This window comes from Paroedura picta, chromosome 11, assembly GCF_049243985.1.
Source record: "Paroedura picta isolate Pp20150507F chromosome 11, Ppicta_v3.0, whole genome shotgun sequence".
Lineage (NCBI taxonomy): Eukaryota > Metazoa > Chordata > Lepidosauria > Squamata > Gekkonidae > Paroedura > Paroedura picta.
Genome location: NC_135379.1, coordinates 44,717,121 through 44,741,451, shown reverse-complemented (window position 1 = coordinate 44,741,451; position 24,331 = coordinate 44,717,121). Strand labels below are relative to the sequence as shown.

The following is a 24,331-nucleotide window of genomic DNA, read 5'->3' as shown; positions in this document are numbered from 1 at the left end:
GTGAGCACTTTTGGAATTCTGAGAAAATACTTTGGGTAACACCACAGAATTGCTGCTATGGGGACAATCACAAAAGGTTGGGAGGGGGGTTAAATTCCCACCCCGCCCTGCGAACAAGAATGCTATTTGAGCAATCATTCTATCATTTGCATTGTATGTACTAAATAAACTCTGTACAAAAACATAACTTGTAAATCATACCACCAAGAACTAGTCACTGCAGAGGGAACAATGTCACATGTCAACTGGGTGGGCTGGAAACAGAATAAAAACTGCATCCTGCTCAGTGAATTTTAGAATCTCCTCCTGCTTTTTAATTAATATACAAATTAGTTATTGTTCATTTATTTATGTATTTTGTATTCAGCTGCCACCTCATTTTGAACACGCTATTCAGAAAAGCAGAATATAAATAAATATAAGTAGATAACCATAATTGAAGTCATATTCATGGAAATGATCTTACTTGTGTTAGAAGAACAAACTGAGCAAACTGCCATGGAAGCATGAATAAAGCATTAACAATAGATAGTGCAATCAGGCTTCTTCTATTAACATTTCGACCCCTTGGGGAAAAATAGAACAGCAGTTAAGTTCACAAAAGTAGGAATTTTAACACCAAGAGCCAAAAAAGGTTATTTACCTGAAACTATAGTTCTTCAAATGTCGTCATGGTCAGTTTTGTGTGGATCACAGATTGCAGCTAACATTACAATAAATTTAGGTTGCAGCACCCCCATTCTACTACAATCTCTGCAACATAACACCTGCCCTGTGATGTGGTGACATCATGTGTTTCTCTGTTCACATTCAATTTTTTCATATAGTGAGATGGGGAAGATGCACAATGTGGTGACGTCATGTCACAGGGTTAGGACTACTTAGGGTTGACAACTGCGGCTTAGGAAATCTCTGGAGATTTGGTTGTGATACTTGTGAAAAGTGGAATTTCGGGAGCACAGGGAAGTCAATGATGCATTGGTTTTATTGGCTTTCTGCTCAAGACCTTTGGCCATATGAGCTTAGTAATAAAAGAAATCAGTACTACAGTGATAAGGTAAAGGTATCCCCTGTGCAAGCACTGGGTCATGTCTGACCCTTGGGGTGAGGCCCTCTAGCGTTTTCATGGCAGACTCAATATGGGGTGGTTTGCCAGTGCCTTTCCCAGTCATTACCGTTTACCCCCCAGCAAGCTGGGTACTCATTTTACTGACCTCGGAAGGATGGAAGGCTGAGTCAACCTTGAGCCGGCTGCTGGGATCGAACTCCCAGCCTCATGGGCAGAGCTTTCAGACTGAATGTCTGCTGCCTTACCACTCTGCACCACAAGAGGCTCATTCTACAGTGATACAAAGCAGTAAAAATTGCCCTTAGCTACAGAGAGAATCCTAGCACATCAGATATCATAACAGTTTATGTACAGTTCATTGACCAGCAAACATGTAATACATCCAATCTGTCACTCACTCACAGGGAAGGGGGAAAAAAACTACAACCACTACAAAAAAAAATATCTCACAGAGCAGGTTCCCAAATGGTGCTGCTGCTCTGCTGCACTAGATAAAGGAGAACTGAATTAGAAGCTTAGCTCCTTCCCTGTGGATATACTCACTTCAAGCTGTGACCCAGTGGTAGCACACCTCACATGAAAACTAGCTCTCTGAATTTCTGAATCCTAGCTTTATGCAGGCACAAAGCCCATAAGTGTAAGGCAGAGAGACCATGAAAATGTAACAAAAAATGTCAACATGTCTTAAAATGACAAAGGCTGTATATAATCAATTTAAGAAGCTCCCATATTAATATGATATGGGTTAATCCTCCATAATAATATGAAACACCAGTCACATATGAAATATCATCATGAGAAATGCCATAAAATAGAAACTCATGCATAGAAGCACCAAATGGCATGTTACACAAAAGAAAGTATAAGATTCGTGTGCAATCAGCATCTTTCTAGCAACCCCTACAGCAGGGGTAGTCAACCTGTGGTCCTCCAGATGTCCGTGGACTACAATTCCCATGAGCCCGCCAGCATTTGCTGGAAGGGGCTTATGGGAATTGTAGTCCATGGACATCTGGAGGACCACAGGTTGACTACCCCTGCCCTACAGAACAACAGCGTTAACATAGAAAAGGGAAAACTAAAGTCATTACTTAGATTATTTTTATTCAATGTTGGCCAGATTTTTCTTAATCTAGTGTCAGAGGTAAGCGAGTCTTGGGCTCACATATGTTTTCACCATATCCTCACAACTTCAGACTTAGAAAGTAACTTCTGAATTGATTTCTTATTAGGCTTAGCTGTATCCAAGACTGCCCTGAATCCACTATTCTTCCCTAGGCTGAAAAGGGAGACAATACAGACATTTTAGGCACATCTTGTAGACAGATAAAGCCTAGTATTTGGCAAGGTCAAATGTTGATTTTCTCTCAGTATCCTCGAAAAAATATTTTTCCCCCCTCTGGAAAAACTGCTGAAGTAGTTTGATGTCTGCTCAATGGTCATGTATAGAAAAAGGAAGAGGTCCATGCATGCCATTCTATCATGAGCCTTGAGAACACAGTCCTGTGCAGAGAGCTAACGTGGCCCCCCATTTATTAGCTTCCATTGTTATAAACCCTTCCTCTATCATATTGTGATTGTGTGTACCTTTCCCTGGTGCACACCAAGTGTTCTTAAAAAGTGGATGGGGCTAGGCAGGGCTCTTGCCCAGTATAACTCCTGATATGGCACTGGAGATCCCACTGGCTGTGCAGATTAAAATAACGTCATTTCAGTGGCTTCTGTCATCAGTGCTCATTTTGTTCTCGCTTCTACTTTTAAATTATCCCTCTTCTTCCAGCATTTGGACTTTCTTGGTGAGTTTGGCTGTGCTTTCTGCAGCAACTGTTTTGTGGCTGCACCTACCGCTCTATGTCAAAATTCCAAAAGTGCCCATGAGCTCAAAATGGTTGGGAACCAATGTTGCAACGGTTGCTAAATGGACTTGAAAGGAGAAAAGGATGAGGCTATAATCAGAAGAACTATTACTAGGCTGCATATCTGCAGGAAACCTTTAAAAAATTAAATGGTAACATATGAAGCCTTAGATAAACCCTCAGCTAAAATCTGTTGCAGAGGGGATTAATGTTTCTGCAGATTATTTTCAACTTTCTGTTTATGGGCCACTGGCACTCACTCGTTCAATGCCTAGTCAAGGTGAGGTGATACAAATCTTCAAACCATATATACCACACAGAGTAGAAACACCATGCTCTCTGCACAATAAAGGTATATAAACAACTTATTTGGGAATTTTGTTTTTGATTCTTCTTATTTAATTGGGGATAAGAACAGAACATACCTGAGAATGTAGGTTAGCAATAGCATCTGAACCACAAGGAATGGATATGAGAAGCTTTCACGAAGAGGGGGAGTCCACATCACACGAGTACTCTGGAAACAAACACTAGGTGAATTCAATTAATAGTTCCTATAATCTCTTCCCCCCCCCATGAGAATTAATTTTATATTCATATTCATAGACAGTAATGCCAACATTATGGAACTTGCTACCCATGATACATACATGAATGAAACAGCATGTTACAGGACAAGACTTTTTAGGAACACAAAAGAAGTACAAAGGTGGCACTCCTAATCCTACACTTTAGTTCTTCATCTGATATTAATACTGCCCAATACCTGATGCTGTTTTATCCTGTTGTGATTTATTGGTTTTCTGCTCAAGATCAGATGTGCTTAGAAATACAAGAAAGCAGCACTACAGTGATACAAAGTAGTAAAAGAAAAAACTGCCCTTATCTACAGAGAAACCTAGCACATCTGCTGATTTCTAGATGAAGTTTGGAAGAACAAAAATGAATAAAAATAATAAATATCCATTTATTAAATGTTTCTTGATATTTGATATTGATGTCTTACTTTGCACATTACCATGATTATCAGTTTTTGAAATAAATTATCTCCCTTTTTGTTACAAGAAAGAGCAACATACTGAGTAGCTTACCTCTCCATGGTTGAAGAAATAGCAGGCCACTGTTAGTAGTCCTCCAAATCTGCTCCCACTGAGGAAAAAAATAATAACTGCAATAGATCTTGTAATTTTCAGAGTTAGCAAACAGTTTTCAAAGACTTTAAATAATTAAAAATAAATTATTTACTTTATGACTGAACAAAATTGTACATGAACCATTCAGACACCGAACAGCTCATTCTTAACTGCCCCTAGGTACATGTGGCAAAATCTAGAGTGGTCAGGCTTACGTATTTTCTCCCCAGGGGTGGTCAAACTGCAGCCCTCCAGATGTCCATGGATTACAATTCCCATGAGCCCCTGTCAGTGAATGCTGGTAGGGGCTCATGGGAACTGTAGTCCGTGGACATCTGGAGGGCCGCAGTTTGACTACCCCTGCGTGCAGAATGTAACGGTAGGATCTGGAAATCCTGCAGTTATTTGAATACATAATTACCATTAACCTGATATGGAAAGTGCAAAGATGCAACCATTTGGACTAAGGAGTGTTCTGTATTCAAACAAGTAAAAGATCTACCGGATGCTTGGACATTGTCTTCTACATGCAGTGAAAGGAGCAGAGAGGAGGGGTAACATCCAAAGACTAGGGGAATCTCTTCCTTGAACAATTCATTAATTTATAATGTTTGGAAGACAGACTTGCCTTTCAAGTGAGGAGACATAAATATTCACTTATGACTCAACTGCTTTATGGCACATAATAAATATCTTTTGCTGTTCTATTTTCTTTCTTTGTGTAATATCAGAAGCGCCAGTAAGCTGCGGCAGGGGCTTGGGGAGGACCAGGGGCAAGGGCCCCCAATGCAGGATGGTGGGGAGCAGCATGCTGCTCTCCCACCATGGCGGGAGGTGGGGGGGTCGCCCCTGTAGGCTCCGCGTTGGTCGGGGGAGAAGCCGGGCCAAAACCCCAGCTGCTCCAATTATGCACGGGGCTCGGGTGGCTTGGCCCTCGCCTGTGCCCTCGGGAGTCCCAGGTCTCTGGGAGAACCCACGTTCCGTTAACACGGGTCTTCCAAGGGCCTGGGCCAGGCGGGGCCCTGGCTGGCGGTGGTGGCGTGCATAATCGGGACTTTTCCCTGATGCCCAGCCGCCACCAGCTCAGGTGCTCTGGCCCATGAATAATTGGTCAAAAAGATGCAAAAGGAAAACTGCACAATGAAGATATCAATTGGGATTAACAACTGTATAGCTATGGATTTTTTCCTACCAGAGGATGCATTAACTAAGCCTCTCTTTTAACCATTTCTCTTTTCAATGTTTATACATCTGAGGATTTAGAACTAACCCAGATCATTGTAAGGTCAATGCAGGTCTTTGATTAAGAAATGTTATTGTTAATCTGAAAAACCAAAAGCTCTAATAGACTTATCTTCAATAATATTAGTCAGCAAAGTTTAATTCTGGGTATAAGCTTTCATGCGCATCAATACCTGATGAAGTGTGCATGAAGAAGAAAACTTGTCCCCTGACTTAAGCTTTGTTCCCTTGCTTCAGTCCAATATGGCTCCCTAACCCACCCCCTGAATTTATCTACTTGTCAAACACTGCCATCTAGAGGATTAATGAAACAATAAAAATATCATTTCATTGTTTGACTTTAAAGGTAAAGGTATCCCCTGTGCAAGCACCGAGTCATGTTTGACCCTTGGGGTGACGCCCTCCATCATTTTCATAGCAGACTCAATACGGGGTGGTTTGCCAGTGCCTTCCCCAGTCATTACCGTTTACCCCCCAGCAAGCTGGGTACTCATTTTACCGACCTCGGAAGGATGGAAGGCTGAGTCAACCTTAAGCCGGCTGCTGGCATTGAACTCCCAGCCTCATGGGCAGAGCTTCAGACTGCATATCTGCTGCCTTACCACTCTGCGCCACAAGAGGCTCCTTGTTTGACTTTATATCAGTATTTTTAAATGAATTCTTGGCACCTGGGTTGCTTTACACTTAGAAATACCTTCAAACCTTAGAATTTGTATCCTTGACACTTACATCTCAAGCATTCCACCAATTTGTATTTTAAAAAAGAAATACATAAAAGTTGTAATGTGTGCTAAGCAACATGGTCTTTATTATTATAGTACAGTGCACAAAGTTCTAAAACAGGGGTAGTCAACCTGTGGTCCTCCAGATGTTCAGGGGCTAATGGGAATTGGCAGGGGCTCATGGGAATTGTAGTCCATGGACATCTGGAGGACCACAGGTTGACTACCCCTGTTCTAAAGGACCTGCAAGACAGCACTTTTCCACCAGACATATGATTGAATCACAGATAATGCACACTATGGTATCTGAAAGCCCCCCCCCCTGTAATCTAGCTATATCAACACCAGGGCTCACTGTAATCCATGTCAGAGTCAGAGGACTCAGTAGGTAGGTAATTAAATTTTAAATTGCTGTTTATAAATGCTTTTATATTTATTTGCAGAAGTTCTTACTGCTGTAAGCCGCCCCAAGCCTGCTGGCAGGGAGAGGCAGCCAATAAATCTAATTACGCATTCAGTGGCTCAGGAGCTAAATGTGACTCTTTGACATGCCACCTGTGGCTCTTGGAAGCAATGTTCATCAATATGGCACCTGCCCCATGTTTCAGGACAGTAGACAAAGCTAGATCACTCAGGCTTGTGATTGGCAAGAGATATAGGTTGGCATCGCAAAACAGCTGTTCAGAGGAATGGGTAAGCTGAGAGGTACAAGCTTCATATTGCTGTTTTGACTGATTGTAATTGCAAACGTAGCTCTCAACCGAGATGGATTGACTCAGTAAAGGAAGCCTTAGCCTTCAGTTTGCAAGAGTGAGCAAGACAGTTCATGATAGGATCTTTGGAGGTCATTAATTCATAGGGCCACTCGGAGTAAGAAGCGATTTGAAGGCGCACACAGGCTGCAGTCTGTAGATGGAAGGCCAGCAAACGGAGGCTCTTGAACCTTCTTCCCCTAGCGGCCTTTTATGATGAAAATCACTACTCTCAGTTGCTTTTCCTCTACTGAGGGGGAAAGATATCAATATCTTCCCTAATGGAAACGATAAAATCAGAGTCCAGTAGCACCTTGAAGACCAACAAAGATTTATTCAAGGCGTGACCTTTCAAGTGCATGCTGCTTCAGACCAACACGGCTACTCATTTGAATCCTTCCCTAATGGAAGTAGATGCCAACTGCAAATAGCGAATGACTGTCCCAGTTCAGGACGGGAACCGGCTGCTGATGAAAACCATATCATCGGTTCAGCCAAAAATCATTTGCCACAATCTAAATGCCTTTCTACTCCCCTCCTTTTTGATTATCTATGAACATACACAGTTTGTAGACATCATGACTTCCTCTATAGCAGGGTAGTCAAACTGCGGCCCTCCAGATGTCCGTGGACTACAATTCCCAGGAGTCCCTGCCAGCGAATGCTGGCAGGGGCTCCTGGGAATTGTAGTCCACAGACATCTGGAGGGCCGCAGTTTGACTACCCCTGCTCTATAGTAAATAACCATTTATTTATTAGTTTTTTATACTATCCTCCCATACGCCATCCCATATGGCACTATTGATGATACCGCCCCCCCCGAGCCTCATGGGAAGGGCAGGCTACAAGAATAAGGATGATTATTCTTAATAAAGACTGGTTTTCAATTACACTTTACACTTCACTATTTTATTTCCTTTTACATTTCAGTGCCATTAGAGCTTTTATTTCTTAGCAGTATAATTTCAATTTTACTGCAATACTGGGCCTTGGATTTATAGACTAATGTTTTAACTGCTTTGGTGTGTCCCACTCCCGAGCTACTGGTAAATAACCAGTCATTTCTGGGAGTTTGTAAGAGGAACTGAGACAAATAGCAATTGCCTAGAAAACTTGAGGGGGGGGGGGGTGGCAATAACAATTATTTTAATGGGTACACGCAAATGTAAAAAGGAAAACAGTTAAGGGAAGAGGCTGGTAAAATAAATTCCTGCTTGACTCAGTCACTTGTGCTCGAGTTAATGTTTCTGGTGCACAGGATTACAGCTAAATATACACAAGCAGCCATTTGATCAACATTTGATCAATGCAGCCCTCTGAAGTTGACAAAAAGATACAGGTTTTCCTTTTGCCAGCAAGAAGGGAGCTGAGCGCCCACCTTGCCTCCAGGGGACCCTTTGGGCAGGAAAGGGGTTATTAGAGACAGAATGAAGCGACTCTCGGGCTCTGGAAAATTCTACTAAGTCTGCAAACTTTTCTACATGGCTGGCTTGTAAATGCACAGGCTCATGCGGGACTGCACAGAAGCCACAACGATGGATGTACATTTTACTTTGGCGCTATAAATAAATAGCAGCAATCGCTTTACCAAAGTCAATTTTTTCTCTTGTCCATCTTACCTTAGATAGGTACCGTAGATGAAGAATACTGACACTAAAAATCCATTCAGAAGAAATATCACAGCCACATAAAAAGAAGCAGGATCTCCCAAGCCTATCAAACAGCAATTAACATACGCATCATTGGTACTTCACACATTCACTTTAAAATGGATGCTACAATAAGAGAGCTGGTTTTATAGCCTGTTTTTCAGGACCCAAAAGACTTACAAACACTTTTCACTTCCTCTCCCCACAACAGATGAATTGTGGGTAAGGTGGAGCTGAGAGAGCTCTAAGAAAACTGCTCTGTGACAACAGCTCTAAAAGAACTGTGACTAGCCCAAGATCACACCACTGGCTGCAAGTGGGGAATCAAACCTGGTACTGCAGGTTACAGTCCACTGTTCTTTAACAACTATACCACAACTGAGTACTTAAATCAGCAATCTCTAAATTTGCTACTAATACAGATGGGGAAAATAGATAATCACAAAACACTTAAAACTGATTTAGGGTCACAACAATCAATCAACAAATTAAATGACAAGATTTTCTTGTGTTTAGCACAGATAAAAAGGCAAAGAATAAGCTGATACATTTCATCATTATAATTTCTCACTGATTTTTGTTAGTCTCTATATCTGGCAATTACAGATGTAAGACTGTACAAAGACACAAGAAAACTACAATTACATCTAACACATCTTCCCCCTCCAAAGGGCCCAAAGCTAGACACCATTTTCCCTTCCTCACTTTATTTTCTCAACAATCCTGTGAGGTAGGATAGGTTGAGGGACTGGTTTAAAGACAACCAAAGAATTTCATGGTGGAGTAGGGATTTGAACTCTGGTCTCCCAACTGAGTGCAAATCCATCCACTACTTCACACTGGCTCTCAAATATAAGCTAGGCATAAAACACACCAGATTAATGAGAGCAATGCCATAATAAGACTACACATTTCTGTCATTTGCAGATTTTAATTTGGTTACTTTGCATGAAAGAGAAGGGAAGGAGTAATCAGAAATCTGGATCTAAATGTATTTACTGTTTTACTGAAGAAATAAATACAGTTGTGCAGAGACAGTTAAAAAGGATGTGATCAGTCACTGCAACAGCAAGTTGGAGTTCACACCAGGTTGAATGAAAAGAGCAAAAGAAAGGTCCATGGTCCTATAGAGCAGTGGTCTCCAACCCCCGGTCTACGGATCGGGACCGGTCCGTAGATCAGTCAGTACCAGGCCGTGGCTCCTCCTCATCCTCCTCCCTGGTTGCTGCCTTGGGACTGCCCTGCCACTCTGCCACTGGCTCACCTTTGGTGCTCTCCAGCGGCCGCCATGGCTGGGGCTCCCCCTCGGCGTGGCACTGTGCAGCTGCTGCTGGCAGCGCCCCCCAGTGGGCGGCGGGAAGTCAGGGGTGCCAGCAGGAAAGCAAGTGGAGCAGGGGCTCAGGCGTCAGCAACATCTTTTGGCAAAAGACTACCTCCCTGGGCCTCAGTAAAATTGTCACGCGTTCTCTGGTCCCCGGTGATAAAAAGGTTGGGGACCACTGCTATAGAGAACACCCAACAGTCTATTATGGCACAAGTCTTTCTTTCTTCCTGTCCCAACACAGATCATCACTGCAGTATTACTAGCTACAGTACAAGAGGAAAGGGGAAAGATTTCTGCCCCTCTAAAAGAGCCCATTGCAATGGGCTTAGATAGGTGTAACTTGGCAAGCAATGCATTCACAAGTAAGACATATACACATACCTTTGCACTAAGTATACTATGGGGGAAGAGAAGTCAATTCACGTGGGTCAAGAATGGTGATGTGGGGCCCTTCCCACAGTTCTCTGCCCCAAACACAAAGCACTATGCCTTTACTGTAGTGGAAGTGAGGAATGGAGCTATCTTCATATTCCCACCTATCTTTTGCAGAATGGAACAAATGATTCCAGGTTTCCAGATTCCTTAAATACAAGATATTAAATGGCCTTCCTGGCTCATAATGTAGCAGCATTGATTTCTCATTCAGTCCCTTTAAAAAGACAGCTCTATTGAGGTCCGAGTATCCTGTAAATAACTAAAATCCATTTATAAGCCACGTGATTATCAGCTAAAACTCTTTGAACTAATGCAAAGCCCTACAAGAATGTTCCTTTTGTCCTTTTGATCTCTACAGACGGATCCTTCATAACCCCCACCCTGCCATTTTATTTTAGATGCCATGAAATGTCCAAAATGAACAAAGAAAAAGCAATACTTGCCTTCACAGCTTTCAATAGGACTGACACCTTCTCCTCTGTTCACAATCCAACAGCTCTTTGTTGAAATACCAGTAACATTCATCATTCCTGTGTACATGCGGTACCAAAAAGCTAACACAACCTGTGCAGAAAATAGGATTTATCATTTCAAAAGAGGAATGTCTCAGATTATCTCTGTGGTTAAAAGAGGCTTGTCCGTGGCTAATCACTGGCTGGATATTCAAGCCTTTTTGGTGTCCCCAGAGACTACATTTATTTTTACTTATTTCAAGCTATAGAGTTAATGATAAGAAACCCACAATGCCATATGACAGAACAAATTAAAAATCCACTAAATGCATAGGTGCCACAAAATATGGCAGTCTGCCAATAGCACTTTCTATGTTAAAACATCACACTATTGTGCATTTCCCCACTCTATTACAGACTACTGTTAAAGAGGCCAGGGAAACATGGGCATGACTAAATTCCAGGGGATGTTAAAAGGATGAGTTAGCGCAAAAAAAGTTTGCACAAAAACCATAATACAGAATTTAAGGGAAGATAAGTTCAAATCACACTGCAGTACACGATGCACCATAGTCTTGAGGATATATACATGCTGTCAAGAAGCAAGGCAGTCTGCAAATTTTAGCTGAGCAGTACTTATAATTTGTCACTCAACTGTGAAGGAGACACAAATAAAGACAGCAGGAACCCCATAAAATCAATAATGAAATCATAAGAGTTATATCCAAAATGTCTATAATTTAACTGTCATGTTCTCTCTGTCCTATAGGCACATTTTATTGGATACTTTTCCTCACAACAAAGGCTCATCCTCTAGATTTTACAGGTACTGAACAAGATATTGTATTATGGACAGTGCAATCCTAAAGAGAGCTACATCTAGAATTATTGCAGTAGAATTTATGAACATTACAATGAAATCGCAGGCCAGAAAAGCACCTCTTTAGAAGTGTCCTACCTCTGGATAGAGATTAAACCTTTTCAGTGTATTGATCACAAGAGGATATTCAGTTATCCTGTCATTCATAATCATGAACAGCCCCTCTGAAAACGACGGTGCTTCAATAATGGTCTTGAAATAGGAATAATAAAGACCCTAAAGAGAATATATAAATAGGTAGACAGATAAAATTCATCAGAAACAATATTCTACAATCATGCCATATACAGCACTCTATTTTTTCCAGTAGCAAAAATCAACAGCTATTCATTTAAGTCTCACTGTGCTTGCTTAACCTTTTCTTGATTACATGCAGTGGCTATAACCAAGGGAAAACTGAAACAACAACAAAACCTTCTCTATTGCATGAACTAGAAGTTGAATGCTTGTATTTGACATGTAGTTCTCCTGTGCTGTCTTGGATGATGATGTTTATTCAAAATTGTCCAGATCACTGGATATATATCAAACATGAAACATACAATATTTCATTGATTGGTACTGTAGCATCTTTGGAAATTTTTAAACAGAGGCTGGATAGCCATCTGAAGGAGATGCTGATTCTGTGAAGGCTTAAGGGAGTGGCAGGTTACAGTGGATGAGTGACAGGGTTGTGAGTATCCTGCATAGTGCAGGGCATTAGACAAGATAACCCAGGAGGTCCCTTCCAACTCTATGATTCTATGATTCTACTTTATTACATACAGCACTCACTATGTAAGTAAGGAATTGTACTAATTCCAAGACAACAATATTTATTCCAGTACCAGAAATAAAATGTGTTGAAAGTGTTCACTTACAAAAACCTGAAGATTAGAAATGCGACGTCAATATTATAAGTAGACATTTTGCACTATTATAGTTGGTAATAGAATAAATGTAATTTTAAGTACTGAATCATATTAATGAAGCATGACGCTGTTTACTCTCAAAGTCTCTCCAGAAAGTGCATGGGAAAACCAGATGTGGAAGGTCCTTCTGTCCCAGCCTCCCCAGAGCCTACTTCAGTACTGCTTGCCTCTGAGGCAACGGATCCCTCCACGTACACCACGGGTAGTCAACCTGTGGTCCTCCAGATGTTCATAGACTACAATTCCCTTGAGCCCCTGCCAGAGAATGCTGGCAGGGGCTCATGGGAATTGTAGTCCATGAACATCTGGAGGACCACAGGTTGACTACCCCTGACGTACACAATCATCGGGTAGGTGCCTCCCATTTTGAGATCCCAGACAAAATCTAACAGGCCACTTTCTGCCACACATAAATACCTCATTCAGTTAAGAATGCAACCTGGCTGATTCAAGAGGGCCTATACATAACCCAGTCCTTTTACATTTGAGCCATCTGTGACAAACCCAGGCTCTCTTAAATAACGGTCTAATCTTCTTTGCAGAAAACAAAGTAAGAAGGGAAGATGGATGCAATTACTTGCATGAAGAACTAAGGGGAGGGTTTCATACACGTGGGAGAAAGCAAAATGCATGAAATACAGGAAGGTAACATATATATTCTAAATAAACTGCTTTCTAGCTTTCTAGCTTGCAGTCCTTCAGGGTCCTGAACTATGTCACCTTTACATGGACCTATCCTGCAAGGACTACTCATCCCTTGCTCATTCCTGTAAAAGGCAACATAAATTTTCACTTCAGGGTTTATTGATCCTATAATAATCATACCTTCTTGACGGGATAAGTGTTCTTTTCCCACAGTGGCTAATGCCAAGTCTCTGTTGTTTCCTTTTGAAAGAGAAACCCTATTCTTCTCTCTCACCGATTACGCATGGGGTAGAATTCCCAGGCTGGCAGAGACAGGGCTGCGGGGTTTATCCCTAATTATGGGCCCGACATCACCACCATCCCAGTCGCCACCGAGCCCTGGCCCGATCCAGGCCCTCGGATGCCCCGTGGTAAGGGAACGCAGAGTCTTCCATGTTCCCTGAGATGCCGCAGGGGCCATTAGGGCCTAGGACGGTCCACCCCGGGGGGGGGAGAAACTCTTCCCCTAACCTATGGTGTCTCTGCAGGGATACCACATGCCCATGCTAGCTCCGTTGAGCCATGGAGCTTGACGTGGCATTCCCCCACCCCCACATGGGGTGGTTTGGCCCCCCTGCCCCCCCCCCCACTGCCACGAAGCATACCCAGCACTTCTGGCCCTACGATGTGCCCACATGGCTGTTACAGCGGGGCAGGCTGCATATGCCGGCCTCTGGGCATGATCGGTCTCTGGGACTTGTTGCTAAAAGGACAGTCTGATTTTGAAGCAGAAGTAAAAACAAGACATTGTTCAGGCCAGGATGGGACCCATTAGACTAAAAAAGCTAATTTTATAGTCATATGAATGAATAATTTTCTATAGCATAAAATGCTATTATTACATTACTACAGGATGTCTGAAAAATACAGCGAGACAGTTAAAAATAACAGTTTAATTTAATGCATGAGAAATTCTTACCATTTCTGTTCGAAAAACCATTTCCCTTTCCAGAACTGAAAGATGAGAAAAGTGACTGTTGTTTTCAAACAGCATGGTTATATGGTACCTATAAAAACAAAAACAGTACATAGCCAAAACAAAATCTGAAGATTCTCTTTTTCATTCAGTGACTATCTTAGCACGTTGTGGTGTAACAAATTTCAGTTTCAGTAAAGCATCTGAAAAAGATCCAAAGGATATTTGTTCAGAAAAGTGGTTAAATGTGAACTAGAGCAGTGGTCCCCAACCCCCGGTCCAGGGACTGATACCGGTCCGTAGATCAGTCGGTACTGGGCCGCAGCTCCTCCTCGGCCTCCTCCCCAGCTGCTGCCTCGGGGGCTGCCCTGCCACTCTGCTGACGGATCACATTTGGTGCTGTCCAGCGGCCACCATGGTGTGGCACTACGCAGCTGCTGATGGCAGCACCCCCCAGGGGGCAGCGGGAAGTCAGGGGCGCCGGCGGGAAAGGAAGTGGAGCAGGGGCTTAGGTGGCGGCGGCAGCAGCGACATCTCTCGGCAAAAGAGGCCCCCGGGCCTCAGTAAAATTGTCAAGCATTGACTGGTCCCCGGTGATAAAAAGGTTGGGGACCACTGAACTAGAGCATCCATAGCTGTTTTAAAAAAAATTTTCAGGATGCTCATCGAGACTACTCTTCGACATTTTTATCAAGGTTTCCTGTCACCCTTTCATTCAAGTCGTTATCAACTGTAGATGGCATAAAGCTGGAAGGTTTTAGAAGAGAGAAATAAAATTTGAAATAAAATAGGACTCAATAAAAACATTGGTTTTTTTAATATCAATATGCATGCTAACCTTATCCATGTTCCTCACAATTTATTTTAATTGGGACAATGTGACTGTAGAGTGATGTTAATAATATATAATGTAATTTTGAATTTAACTCTCTGGTCTCAGGACAAGACAGTTGCCAGCTCAACTTCTACTTGCAGGAATTTTTCACATTTTTGGGGAGACAGATGGGGCAAGCTGTAAGCTGTTAGTCACTAACATAGACAGTTTTATTTCTCCTACGTTTTTGTGAACTACAACTGAATTTGAGGGGACTGATTGGCTGTTTTAGCAAAGAATTATCATATTGCTGTATTTGGATGTGTGACACAGTGTACTAATTTAACAGGATTAACGCAGGATCAGCCCTAAGCATCCTAAAGCATCCAAGAAAAGTGTGTATCCAACCTTTGCTTGAAGATTGCCAGTGAGGGGGAGCTTACCACCTCCTTAGGCAGCCTATTCCACTGCTGAACTACTCTGACTGTGAATTTTTTTTTCCTGATATCTAGCCTATATCATTGTACTTGTAGTTTAAACCCATTACTGCGTGTCCTCTCCTCTGCAGCCAACGGAAACAGCATCCTGCCCTCCTCCAAGTGACAACCTTTCAAATACTTAAAGAGGGCTATCATGTCCCCTTTCAACCTCCTTTTCTCCAGGCTGAACATTCTCAAGTCCCTCAACCTATCTTCATAGGGTTTGGTCCCTTGGCCCCAGATCATCTTCATCGCTCTCCTCTGTACCCTTTCAATTTTATCTACATCCTTCTTGAAGTGAGGCCTCCAGAACTGCACACAGTACTCCAGGTGTGGTCTGACCAGTGCCGCATACAATGGGACTATGACATCTTGTGATTTTGATGTGATGCCCCTGTTGATACAGCCCAAAATGGCATTCGCCTTTTTTACCACTGCGTCACACTGCCTGCTCATGTTTAGTAAACAGTCCACAAGTACCCCAAGGTCTTGTTCACACACAGTGTTACCTAGAAGCGTATCCCCTATCCAGTAGGCATGCTTTTCATTTTTCTGACCCAGATGCAGAACTTTACACTTATCTTTATTAAATTGCATCTTGTTCTCATTTGACCATTTTTCCATTGTGTTCATATCTCTGAGGAAGAGTGCTTGCATTCGAAAGCTCACGCCTTGAATAAATCATTATTGGTCTCAAAGGTGCCACTGGACTCTGATTTAGTTTTGTTGTGCTGCTTCAGACCAACACGGCTACCCACTTGAATAAAATTCACAGTAAACTAGACAGGCTGGAAAACTGCCAAAATTGCTAAAATGAAATTAACCAGAGATAACTATAAAGTTCTCTATTTAGATAAAGCTGTGTACATTATAATTATGCTTCCAGCACTTAAATCTGAATATTGACTATAGCTGCCTGCTATAGCAATCTGCTACAAATAAACTTACCAGTGAAGGATTCCTGAAACAGCAGCTGTTTAAAAAATGAAAGAAGACAACTAACTTCAGGCACAAGCACTGAAAACATTTTTTTAATGTTGCAGTTTCAGCATCTAAACACACAACCACCTTATGAACCAGTAAATATATTATTACAATACACAATGCTTGCAGTCACCTACCCCTCCCCTCAACAGACACCTATGAGGTAGGTGAGGCAGAGAGAGGTCTGAGAAAACTGTGACTGGCCCAAAGTAACCCAGGTGGCTGCCTGGGGAGGAATAGAGAATCTAACCCAGTTCTCCAGATTAGAGGCTCCTGCTCTTAACCATTCCACCAAGTTGGCTCTCAAGGCTGATAGTACTACAGTTAGATCAGACATGGTTATTTTGTTATACTCCGCTTGCATGTTAAACTGGAAGTACAGAAATCGTACAATGAGGTGTATTCACATACAGATAACTTGAAAAAGAAATACTTTCGCACTAGAACCGCTGTTGTATTGGACAGATGAAGTGACAGAGAGGGAGGAACTGGCTGCACATACATCTTACTTCAAATGTACTGCCTGCCTATATGTGCCCTTCTGCTCAGAAAAGGTTAAGGAATAGAAAAGCAAGTTCCTTTCAATGTTAACTTTCTTCCTAAACACTAAATTAAATAATTACCGAGTCATGTCTGACCCTTGGGGTGACGCCCTCCAGCATTTTCTTGGCAGACTCAATACGGGATGGTTTGCCATTCCCTTCCCCAGTCATTACCGTTCTACCCCCAAGCAAGCTGGGTACTCATTTTAGCGACCTCGGAAGGATGGAAGGCTGAGTCAACCTTGAGCCGGCTGCTGGGATTGAACTCCCAGCCTCATGGGCAAAGCTTTCAGATGGCTGTCTTACCACTCTGCGCCACAAGAGGCTCTAAAAAATTAAATCATTAGGCAGGATTAATGCTACATTAATGCTACATTGAGCCAGTGATGCAGTCATAAGAGTGTCTGACTATGATCTGGAAGAACCAGGACTGAATCCTTACTTTCCCATGGAAGCTTTCGGCTTTCGGCCAGGCTCACACTCTCAGTCTGATCTACCTTAAAGGGTAGTTGTGTAAATAAAATAGAGGAGAATGATGTAATCTGATTTGAGTCCCATTGGGAAGAAAGGCATGCATTAAATTCAATAGTAAATCACGCTTAAATCACCAGGGATGTTAACATCAACCACTGAACAGAAAACTGAATGTCCTTGTTTCAACATCTTTAAACCTACATTCTAGCAAAAGTGAAAACAACATGAAGTTAAGCGGCAATTCTCAAGCAGCAACAATAATCTTCTAAGATGTCCATGGACTACAATTCCTATGAGCCCCTGCCATCTGGAGGGCCGCAGTTTGACTACCCCTGTTCTAAGGCATCTTGTAAGAATTCGCATCTACTTAAACTTTGTGCATCCCAAAAATCAAATCATTCACTCATTAATATCAACATTTTAAAGAAATTAGGCATTTGAAATATATTCTTCTCACCCATTAGAAGTGTGAGCCAAATTTTGTTGTCTGCCCTTGTGATGCAGATTCCTGTTTCTTTCACAGTGACTGTCAAAAGAAAGAAAAATGAAACCGTTTGACTTTAAATTGGTCAAATCTGATGAGTTTTTACTTCCAAAAGTTTATATGCTAGAAAAATTATGTTGGTCTTTAAAGTGGACTTGGAAATTGGTCAAACACCTTTCTGAAGAAGTTACAACTATATCTCTTTTTAAAAATAGGTTTAAAACATTTTCTAGGCCAAAAAATGATATTTACAAAACTATCTTAGATGCCTTTCAATTTTTTATTTCATATCAAAACAAGTATCAAAAGTTAATGTACTGGATGCAGTTTCTCTTAGGGTCATTTTAATTTAATATCATCAATACCAATACATTTTGAATAATAACAATATTGTTTTAGTTCAAAATACTAACAAAGAAGACTTACGTTATAAAATTTCAAAAAATATATATTTTATGGCTCTCCAGCCAATAAGTTTATGCCACGTGAAGACCAAGCCTAAGCACATTCACTCGGAAGTAATTCTGATTGAATATAATGGGGTTTACACCTAGTAAACATGCATAGGAGAACAGCTTTTATATTTAAGGAGTTTCTTGGACACAAGATGCTAGGGTTATGAACGCTATTCCATTCCAGGGGAAATCCACTTGCTCTTGTCACTGCTTGCTTTTTGACAGGTGTTGAAAACCTGGCCTTTCAAAACAGCCTCTCAGTTCTGTTGGAGCTGATCTAGTTTTTGCATCCTTCCTTGAGATTTGATGTGTGTGGAGCATAGCTGACTGCAGTGGTTTAATTCATTGTTAATAGGTTTTTATCTAGTACTTGATTTTTAAATATTTTTTTAAATCTGTAATTAGTAACACTGGTGATCGTTGACAGGAGAACAGGCCATAAATATTTTAATTCAATGTATATAGCATGTTACCTTGGGCAACATCAAGCATGCATATTATTATTATTATTATTATTATTATTATTATTATTATTAAAATTTATTTCCAGCCACTCTCAAGACTGGCTCACGGCAGGTTACAATTGTCCTTAGCTAAAACCCCAATAAAATCCCCATTAAAATACAGGACATAAAATATAACAGCAGCAGCACAGAAACATGGTGTTATTACACAATCACCGATTCCCCCCACCCCCCAAAAAATGTCTAATAGCGGGTGGGAAGAGGGAGCCATTGATACCACCTGGCCTAGATCTGCCTAGCACTGGGGGGGAGGGCAATCTTCCGCCTCGCCCTGGCCTCAACTGTGGACCTGGCAGAAGAGCTCTGTTTTGCAGGCCCTGCAGAATGCTGGAAGCTCCCACAGGGCCCACAGCTCAACCGGGAGCTCATTCCACCAGGTAGGGGGCAGGTGTATCAACAGAAATCCAGCATGGGTGATACTTTACCTAAGCAAATTATAAGCACATTCTGTACTATCAAGGTAAGAAAACAGAAGCTTTCCTAGCATCAAAATTGAGGTGGTCCCCTAGGAGCACATACTGCTCCAGCAGCCATTTCTCACCCTATGAGCTTCAATTCTAAAATTCACAGGTATAGGAAAGCAAGTCTTGACAACTTAAACCGTAAACATCCCAACAGTGCTCTGCAAACTTAATCCAGCATCCCTGAAACTGATGACAAGGTGCTCTCCAGGATTTCATTTTCCTGCCTGAATCAATCCCATCAAATCTGAGGAACCCAAGACTGAAGAAATTAAAAAGCTCTCAACAGATCCTGACAGCAAGCTGAGCAGGTTGATTTGTGACAGTGATGGCTGCTCAAGCTCTCCAGTTTTCCAGGTAGAACCTTTCACATCACCTACTGCCTGATCTTCCCCGACAGAGTCTTTACATCAACTGCTACCTGATATTTGACTGCTCTTTAAAAGGCCAGATTCTGAAGATGAAACTCAAATACTTTGGCCACCTCATGAGAAAGAAGGACTCCCTGGAGGAGAGCCTAATGGTGGGAGCGATCGAGGTCAAAAGAAGAAGGGGACGACAGAGAATGAGGTGGCTGGATGGAGTCACTGAAGCAGTCGGTGCGAGCTTAAATGGACTCCGGGGAATGGTAGAGGGCAGGAAGGCCTGGAGGATCATTGTCATTGTCCATTGGGTCACGATGGGTCGGACACGACTTCGCAACTAATAACAACAACCAGGGATTAAACCTGGGACCTCCTGCCATACAAAACAGATGCCCAAGCCCTGAGGCATGGTTATGCACATCAGCTATGAAAAGAACAACTTGTCTGTCTGTTTTCTGTGCAACTGACATTGATACTGACAAGCTCTATTCTTCTGCCATCCCCTTCCAGTATTTGTACTTAAAAGCAGGGGTAGTCAACCTGTGGTCCTCCAGATGTTCGTGGGCTACAATGCTGGCAGGGGCTCATGGGAATTGTAGTCCATGAACATCTGGAGGATCACAGGTTGACTACCCCTGCTTAAAAGAATTTGGGAAGCGTTCAACCAGAACGCTGGATAGCCATAGTTCGACCACTCCTGTTCCGGAATGTCTTGTGTTTTGTTTCGCTTTTCCCCCACCGACTGGAAGGACTCCTCCCTACCCGTTTTCACCCGGAGGAAAGGCTAGCCTTACGATGCACCCCAATCACTAAAGCGGAGCAGAAGTCTCTCTCCCGCTCGGCAGGCACGCCTCTCCGCGCCCAAGGGGGAAGGGAAGCGCGTCCTTCGGCCAAGGCAGGCGGTAGCGGCGCTTCGGTCGCCCACCGGGTCCTTCCCAAGCCGGAGAAAGCAGCTCCTGCGAGCTGCTCCCCGGGAACGGCAAGGAAAGAAGTTGCTCGCAGCACAGGCGGAGCTTTGCTCCCCACCGAGCCTGGACTGAGGGGAGCGACGCATTTCGAGTCCAGGGGCCCCTTTCAGCCTCACCTGCTCGCAGGGAATCTGTTGTGGGGAGAGGAAAGGGAAGGCGACTGTCAGCCGCTTTGAGCCTCCTTCGGGGAGAGAAAGGAGGCATATAAGAACCAACTCTTCTTCTTCTGATGCAAGGCGGGCACGGAACGGGGCCCTAAGAGTGCAGGTCTAAGGCGGAAGCCACTGTTATCGGAACTCTCGAGAGCCCTGTGCCGCCGTCCGAGGAAGCGGGCATGCCCTCCTGGCATGAATCTCCGCTGGTGCCCCTGCAGGACCTCGACTTTGGGGCGCTGCTTCAGAGCCTCTCCCCACCCCCGCCCCGACCGGGGGGAAGTCCGACGGGAGCTGCATCCCGCAAGCGCTGGGAAGATGCCCGTCGCCCGCCCGCCCGGCTCCCTTCCGGTCTCTCACCGCACAGCCAGTCTTGCCAGGCGCGGAAGTCGAGGGTCAGGCGGTCCGGGCGGGACTGGCGGGGGCAGGCGCCCTTCCTGGCGGCGCCCCGCTTCATGGCGCACACGGAGCCGCCGGGGAGCAGCCTGCCCAGCGACTGTTGCAGCCCGCGGGGGAAGAAGGCGGCGGCGGCGGCGGGCTCGCTCTCGCTCTCGCCGGGCGGAGGGCGGCTGGGGCTGCGCTCGGGCTCCGCCTCCGCGCCCAAAGGGGAGGGAGGAGACAGGGGCGGGGCCGGGGGCGGGGCCGAGGCGGCGGCTTTGGCCGCGGACGGCCGCCCTCGGCCTCGCTTGGGCCGGACCATTGTCCCCCGCGGCGCGGAGGAAGGCCCGAGGCAGCGGCGGCCGAGCCGGCTGCGGAGGCGGGGAGACTCGGCGCCGCCGCCGCCGCTTCGGGCCAAGAGGGCGGAGCGGCCGCCCTCCGCCTCCGTCCCCGCCTCTGACTGGCTGCCGCGGGCGTGAGCGAGTGAGCGAGCAACGGCCGAGCGCGGGGAAGCCGCTCGCGCCCGTCAACTGTCACCCCGCTGGGCGCGCGACCGGCCCTCGCCGCGATGGAATTCCCCCCCCCCCGCGCGCGCTCAAAAACAATGGAGAGAAACGACCTCCGCCCCCCCCCCCCCCCGCTGGCTGTGTGTAGACGTCTCCCAGTGGGTGGGTGGCCCCGGGGGTCTGCAGCAGCAGGAAACATTGGGGGTCCAGGGGCCCCTTGCATGGGAGCCCAATGTTTCCCGTGCCAAACCCAAAGGGCTGTTTATCTCTGGGACCTGCTGGCCATTTTCATCCTGCTGTTGGTTCATTTGCTCTCGCACTCCGACTATAAGTTTGCACTGAGTTCTTCCATGCGGTGACCTTGCCCCTGAGGAAGCGTACCTGCACACCAAAGCTCACCCCTTGGATAAAACTCGGGTCGTCTTACTGGACTCTAAATTAGTTCAGGGTATAGGTGTATACCTAAGGTATAAATGATAGAGGAGAAAACAGCAGGAGCTCTCTTTGGAAGAGTACCAGGGAGTACTGGGTTCCTGTCTCTGCCCAGCCATTGAAAAAGTGGTCCCCAAGCTGCAGAACGCCTGTCGATTTGGGAATTTGGAACTCCAGGTAGGGCTTGCAAATAGCCCAGCATTAGAATTGAAATCCAATCGACTTAAATCAGTTTCCCCTGGAGAAAATGGCTGCTCTGCAGGATGGGTTCTACAGCATTATGCACCACTGAGGAATCTCCCCTTCCAAACCCTCCCCTCTCCCAGGCTTCATCCCAAAATCTGCTGCCATTTCCTGGAGTTGGCAGCACTAGACCTTAGTGGGGTGTAAGGCCAAAGAGGCTACCCTTCAATGATACTATTTTCTCCAGGGAAACTGATCTCTGTCATCTGGAGGTCAGCTGTGATTTTGGGAGCTCTCCTGGCCTCACCTGGAGTTTGGCAACCCTGTCCCTGGGTGACCTGGGACCTTAAAGACGGGCATTTGTTTCAGTGTGAACATTTGTCACTTGCTGCCTAGCCTACCGGACAGTACTTCACTAGCTGACTTTGAACTCTGTCTCAGCTTAACCTACCTCACAGAGGGATAAATGTGGAGGGTTATCAATAGCTGTAGGATAAAGGGCCCCGTAGAATCCAGGCAGGAGGGCTTCGATATGCAGAGCAGCTGCCAGAGTACAGCTGGGGGAAGGGGATCCGACATCAATGGCCTTTAATTCTGGAGAATGAAGCATCTTGCACACTCATGTGAGGCAGGGGGGAATTTTCATTTGGAGCAACTTGGCTACCTGCAAGATTAATCTAAATCTGCCAGTGTGTGTGCGTGTTAGCTCCAGCTTTAGCTGTCTTGTCTTTTGCAATCGGATCCGCCCTCCCCAAGAAATGATAGAGCCTTAAATCAATGTCAAATGCCTAATAAAACAGCATTTGAGAGGCTTCACATTTCTCATTCTTCTCACTGCAAACTAGCTGGTTGCCTACTAGAAGAGCATTTATGTGTCATCCACAATGAATTCTGTATTCTAGAGTCTCCCCTGGTATGCATAAAATGTAACTTTATATTTTAAAAAAGGGATTTGCACACACATGTTGACTGCCGTTTTAGTCAAACAGGTTTGATAAACTTGGGTGTCCGCATCAGTCCATCTATAGAAAACACCAAGAGTAAGAAACCAAGGTATCTTTGTCAGCTGAGGAATAGGCTCCCTGCAGGACAGCAGGAGTCCCAAATGGCAGAAAGCATGCAGGCTCTCTGTGTTTGTGTGTGTGCGTCTTGTAGGGTGGAGAGATGGTGCGAGAGGGTGTTACTTTAATTACGTAAATGATTCAAACACCTTTTTGGTTACAGTGTTCTTTGGTTAGTTGGATACATTCGTATCTATGTTCATATCACATCACTTGTTCTGAATACAGTGGCCCTCAATACAAGTTGCCACACAATACATGAAGCGACTGGGAAGGTTCTATGCTGCCTTCTTGTAGCATGCTGCTGATACGCATTTCTTGAGCCTCAGCAGAAACTCAGACCTGATTCTCTCATATGTACTTAGTTTGTGTTCAGAAAAGATGCCAAGTAGAAAGCACAAGCACAGCCATTGTGTGTATATCTTTGTCACCCCAACACACAACTGAACATGCTCTGGGAGGGAAGGAAACCAGAGAGCAATTATACAATGTTGATGTCCTTCCCTCCCCAAGGCTCCATCCCAAAATCTCCAGGGATTTCCCAACCTCAACAGTTTAGATTGTTGGAGGAGTTAGAATAGTGGCTATAACATTGTAGAAAGAGAATTTAACTTTTATCTCCAGACTTCTCACTATTTTATGTGCTGATAGGGGGAAAGACAAGGACGATGCAGGTATCTGTCTTTTTAACCACTGCTCCCTCAGTCTTTTCCAATCTGTAAAAGTTCCCTGGTGCAATGACCCTGGTTCATTCCCCCCCCCCCTTTCTGCTGTTGCTATTTTGAGCCAAGTCGCACCTGCCACGACATCCCATGAAATTGGATGCTTATTGTAAAAGGCAGATACCTCATTGCCTTGGGTTATACATATTTTAAGTTGCTTCAAAAACAGATGTGAAATGCAGACGTTGGTTAGGAATGTACTCATTCACCTTCTGTTCAGCATATCAGGGGACTATGGGACATATCACACTGCATAACCAGATACATTTTATGTTGCATTTTCTTCCCCTCCGTTGAAATGTGGGTATGGCTAGTCAGGTTA

The 24,331-nt window shown here is 44.2% G+C and overlaps 1 protein-coding gene across 1 annotated transcript in view; it reads right to left on the bottom strand.

The window, feature by feature from the left end:
* Nucleotides 1-21,571, bottom strand: part of DPY19L1 (dpy-19 like C-mannosyltransferase 1) — a 41,625-nt gene extending 20,054 nt beyond the window's left edge. The window contains exons 1-10 of the mRNA XM_077302777.1: nucleotides 21,088-21,571; nucleotides 17,776-17,844; nucleotides 16,267-16,291; nucleotides 14,029-14,116; nucleotides 11,593-11,730; nucleotides 10,626-10,746; nucleotides 8,394-8,487; nucleotides 4,017-4,074; nucleotides 3,351-3,442; nucleotides 467-566 (exon numbers count right to left, since the gene is read on the bottom strand). Coding sequence (XP_077158892.1) covers nucleotides 467-566; nucleotides 3,351-3,442; nucleotides 4,017-4,074; nucleotides 8,394-8,487; nucleotides 10,626-10,746; nucleotides 11,593-11,730; nucleotides 14,029-14,116; nucleotides 16,267-16,291; nucleotides 17,776-17,844; nucleotides 21,088-21,427 — 1,125 coding nt within the window. The 5' untranslated portion in view covers nucleotides 21,428-21,571. The remainder of the gene's footprint in view (nucleotides 1-466; nucleotides 567-3,350; nucleotides 3,443-4,016; nucleotides 4,075-8,393; nucleotides 8,488-10,625; nucleotides 10,747-11,592; nucleotides 11,731-14,028; nucleotides 14,117-16,266; nucleotides 16,292-17,775; nucleotides 17,845-21,087) is intronic.
* Between the last annotated feature and the right edge of the window lie 2,760 nt (nucleotides 21,572-24,331).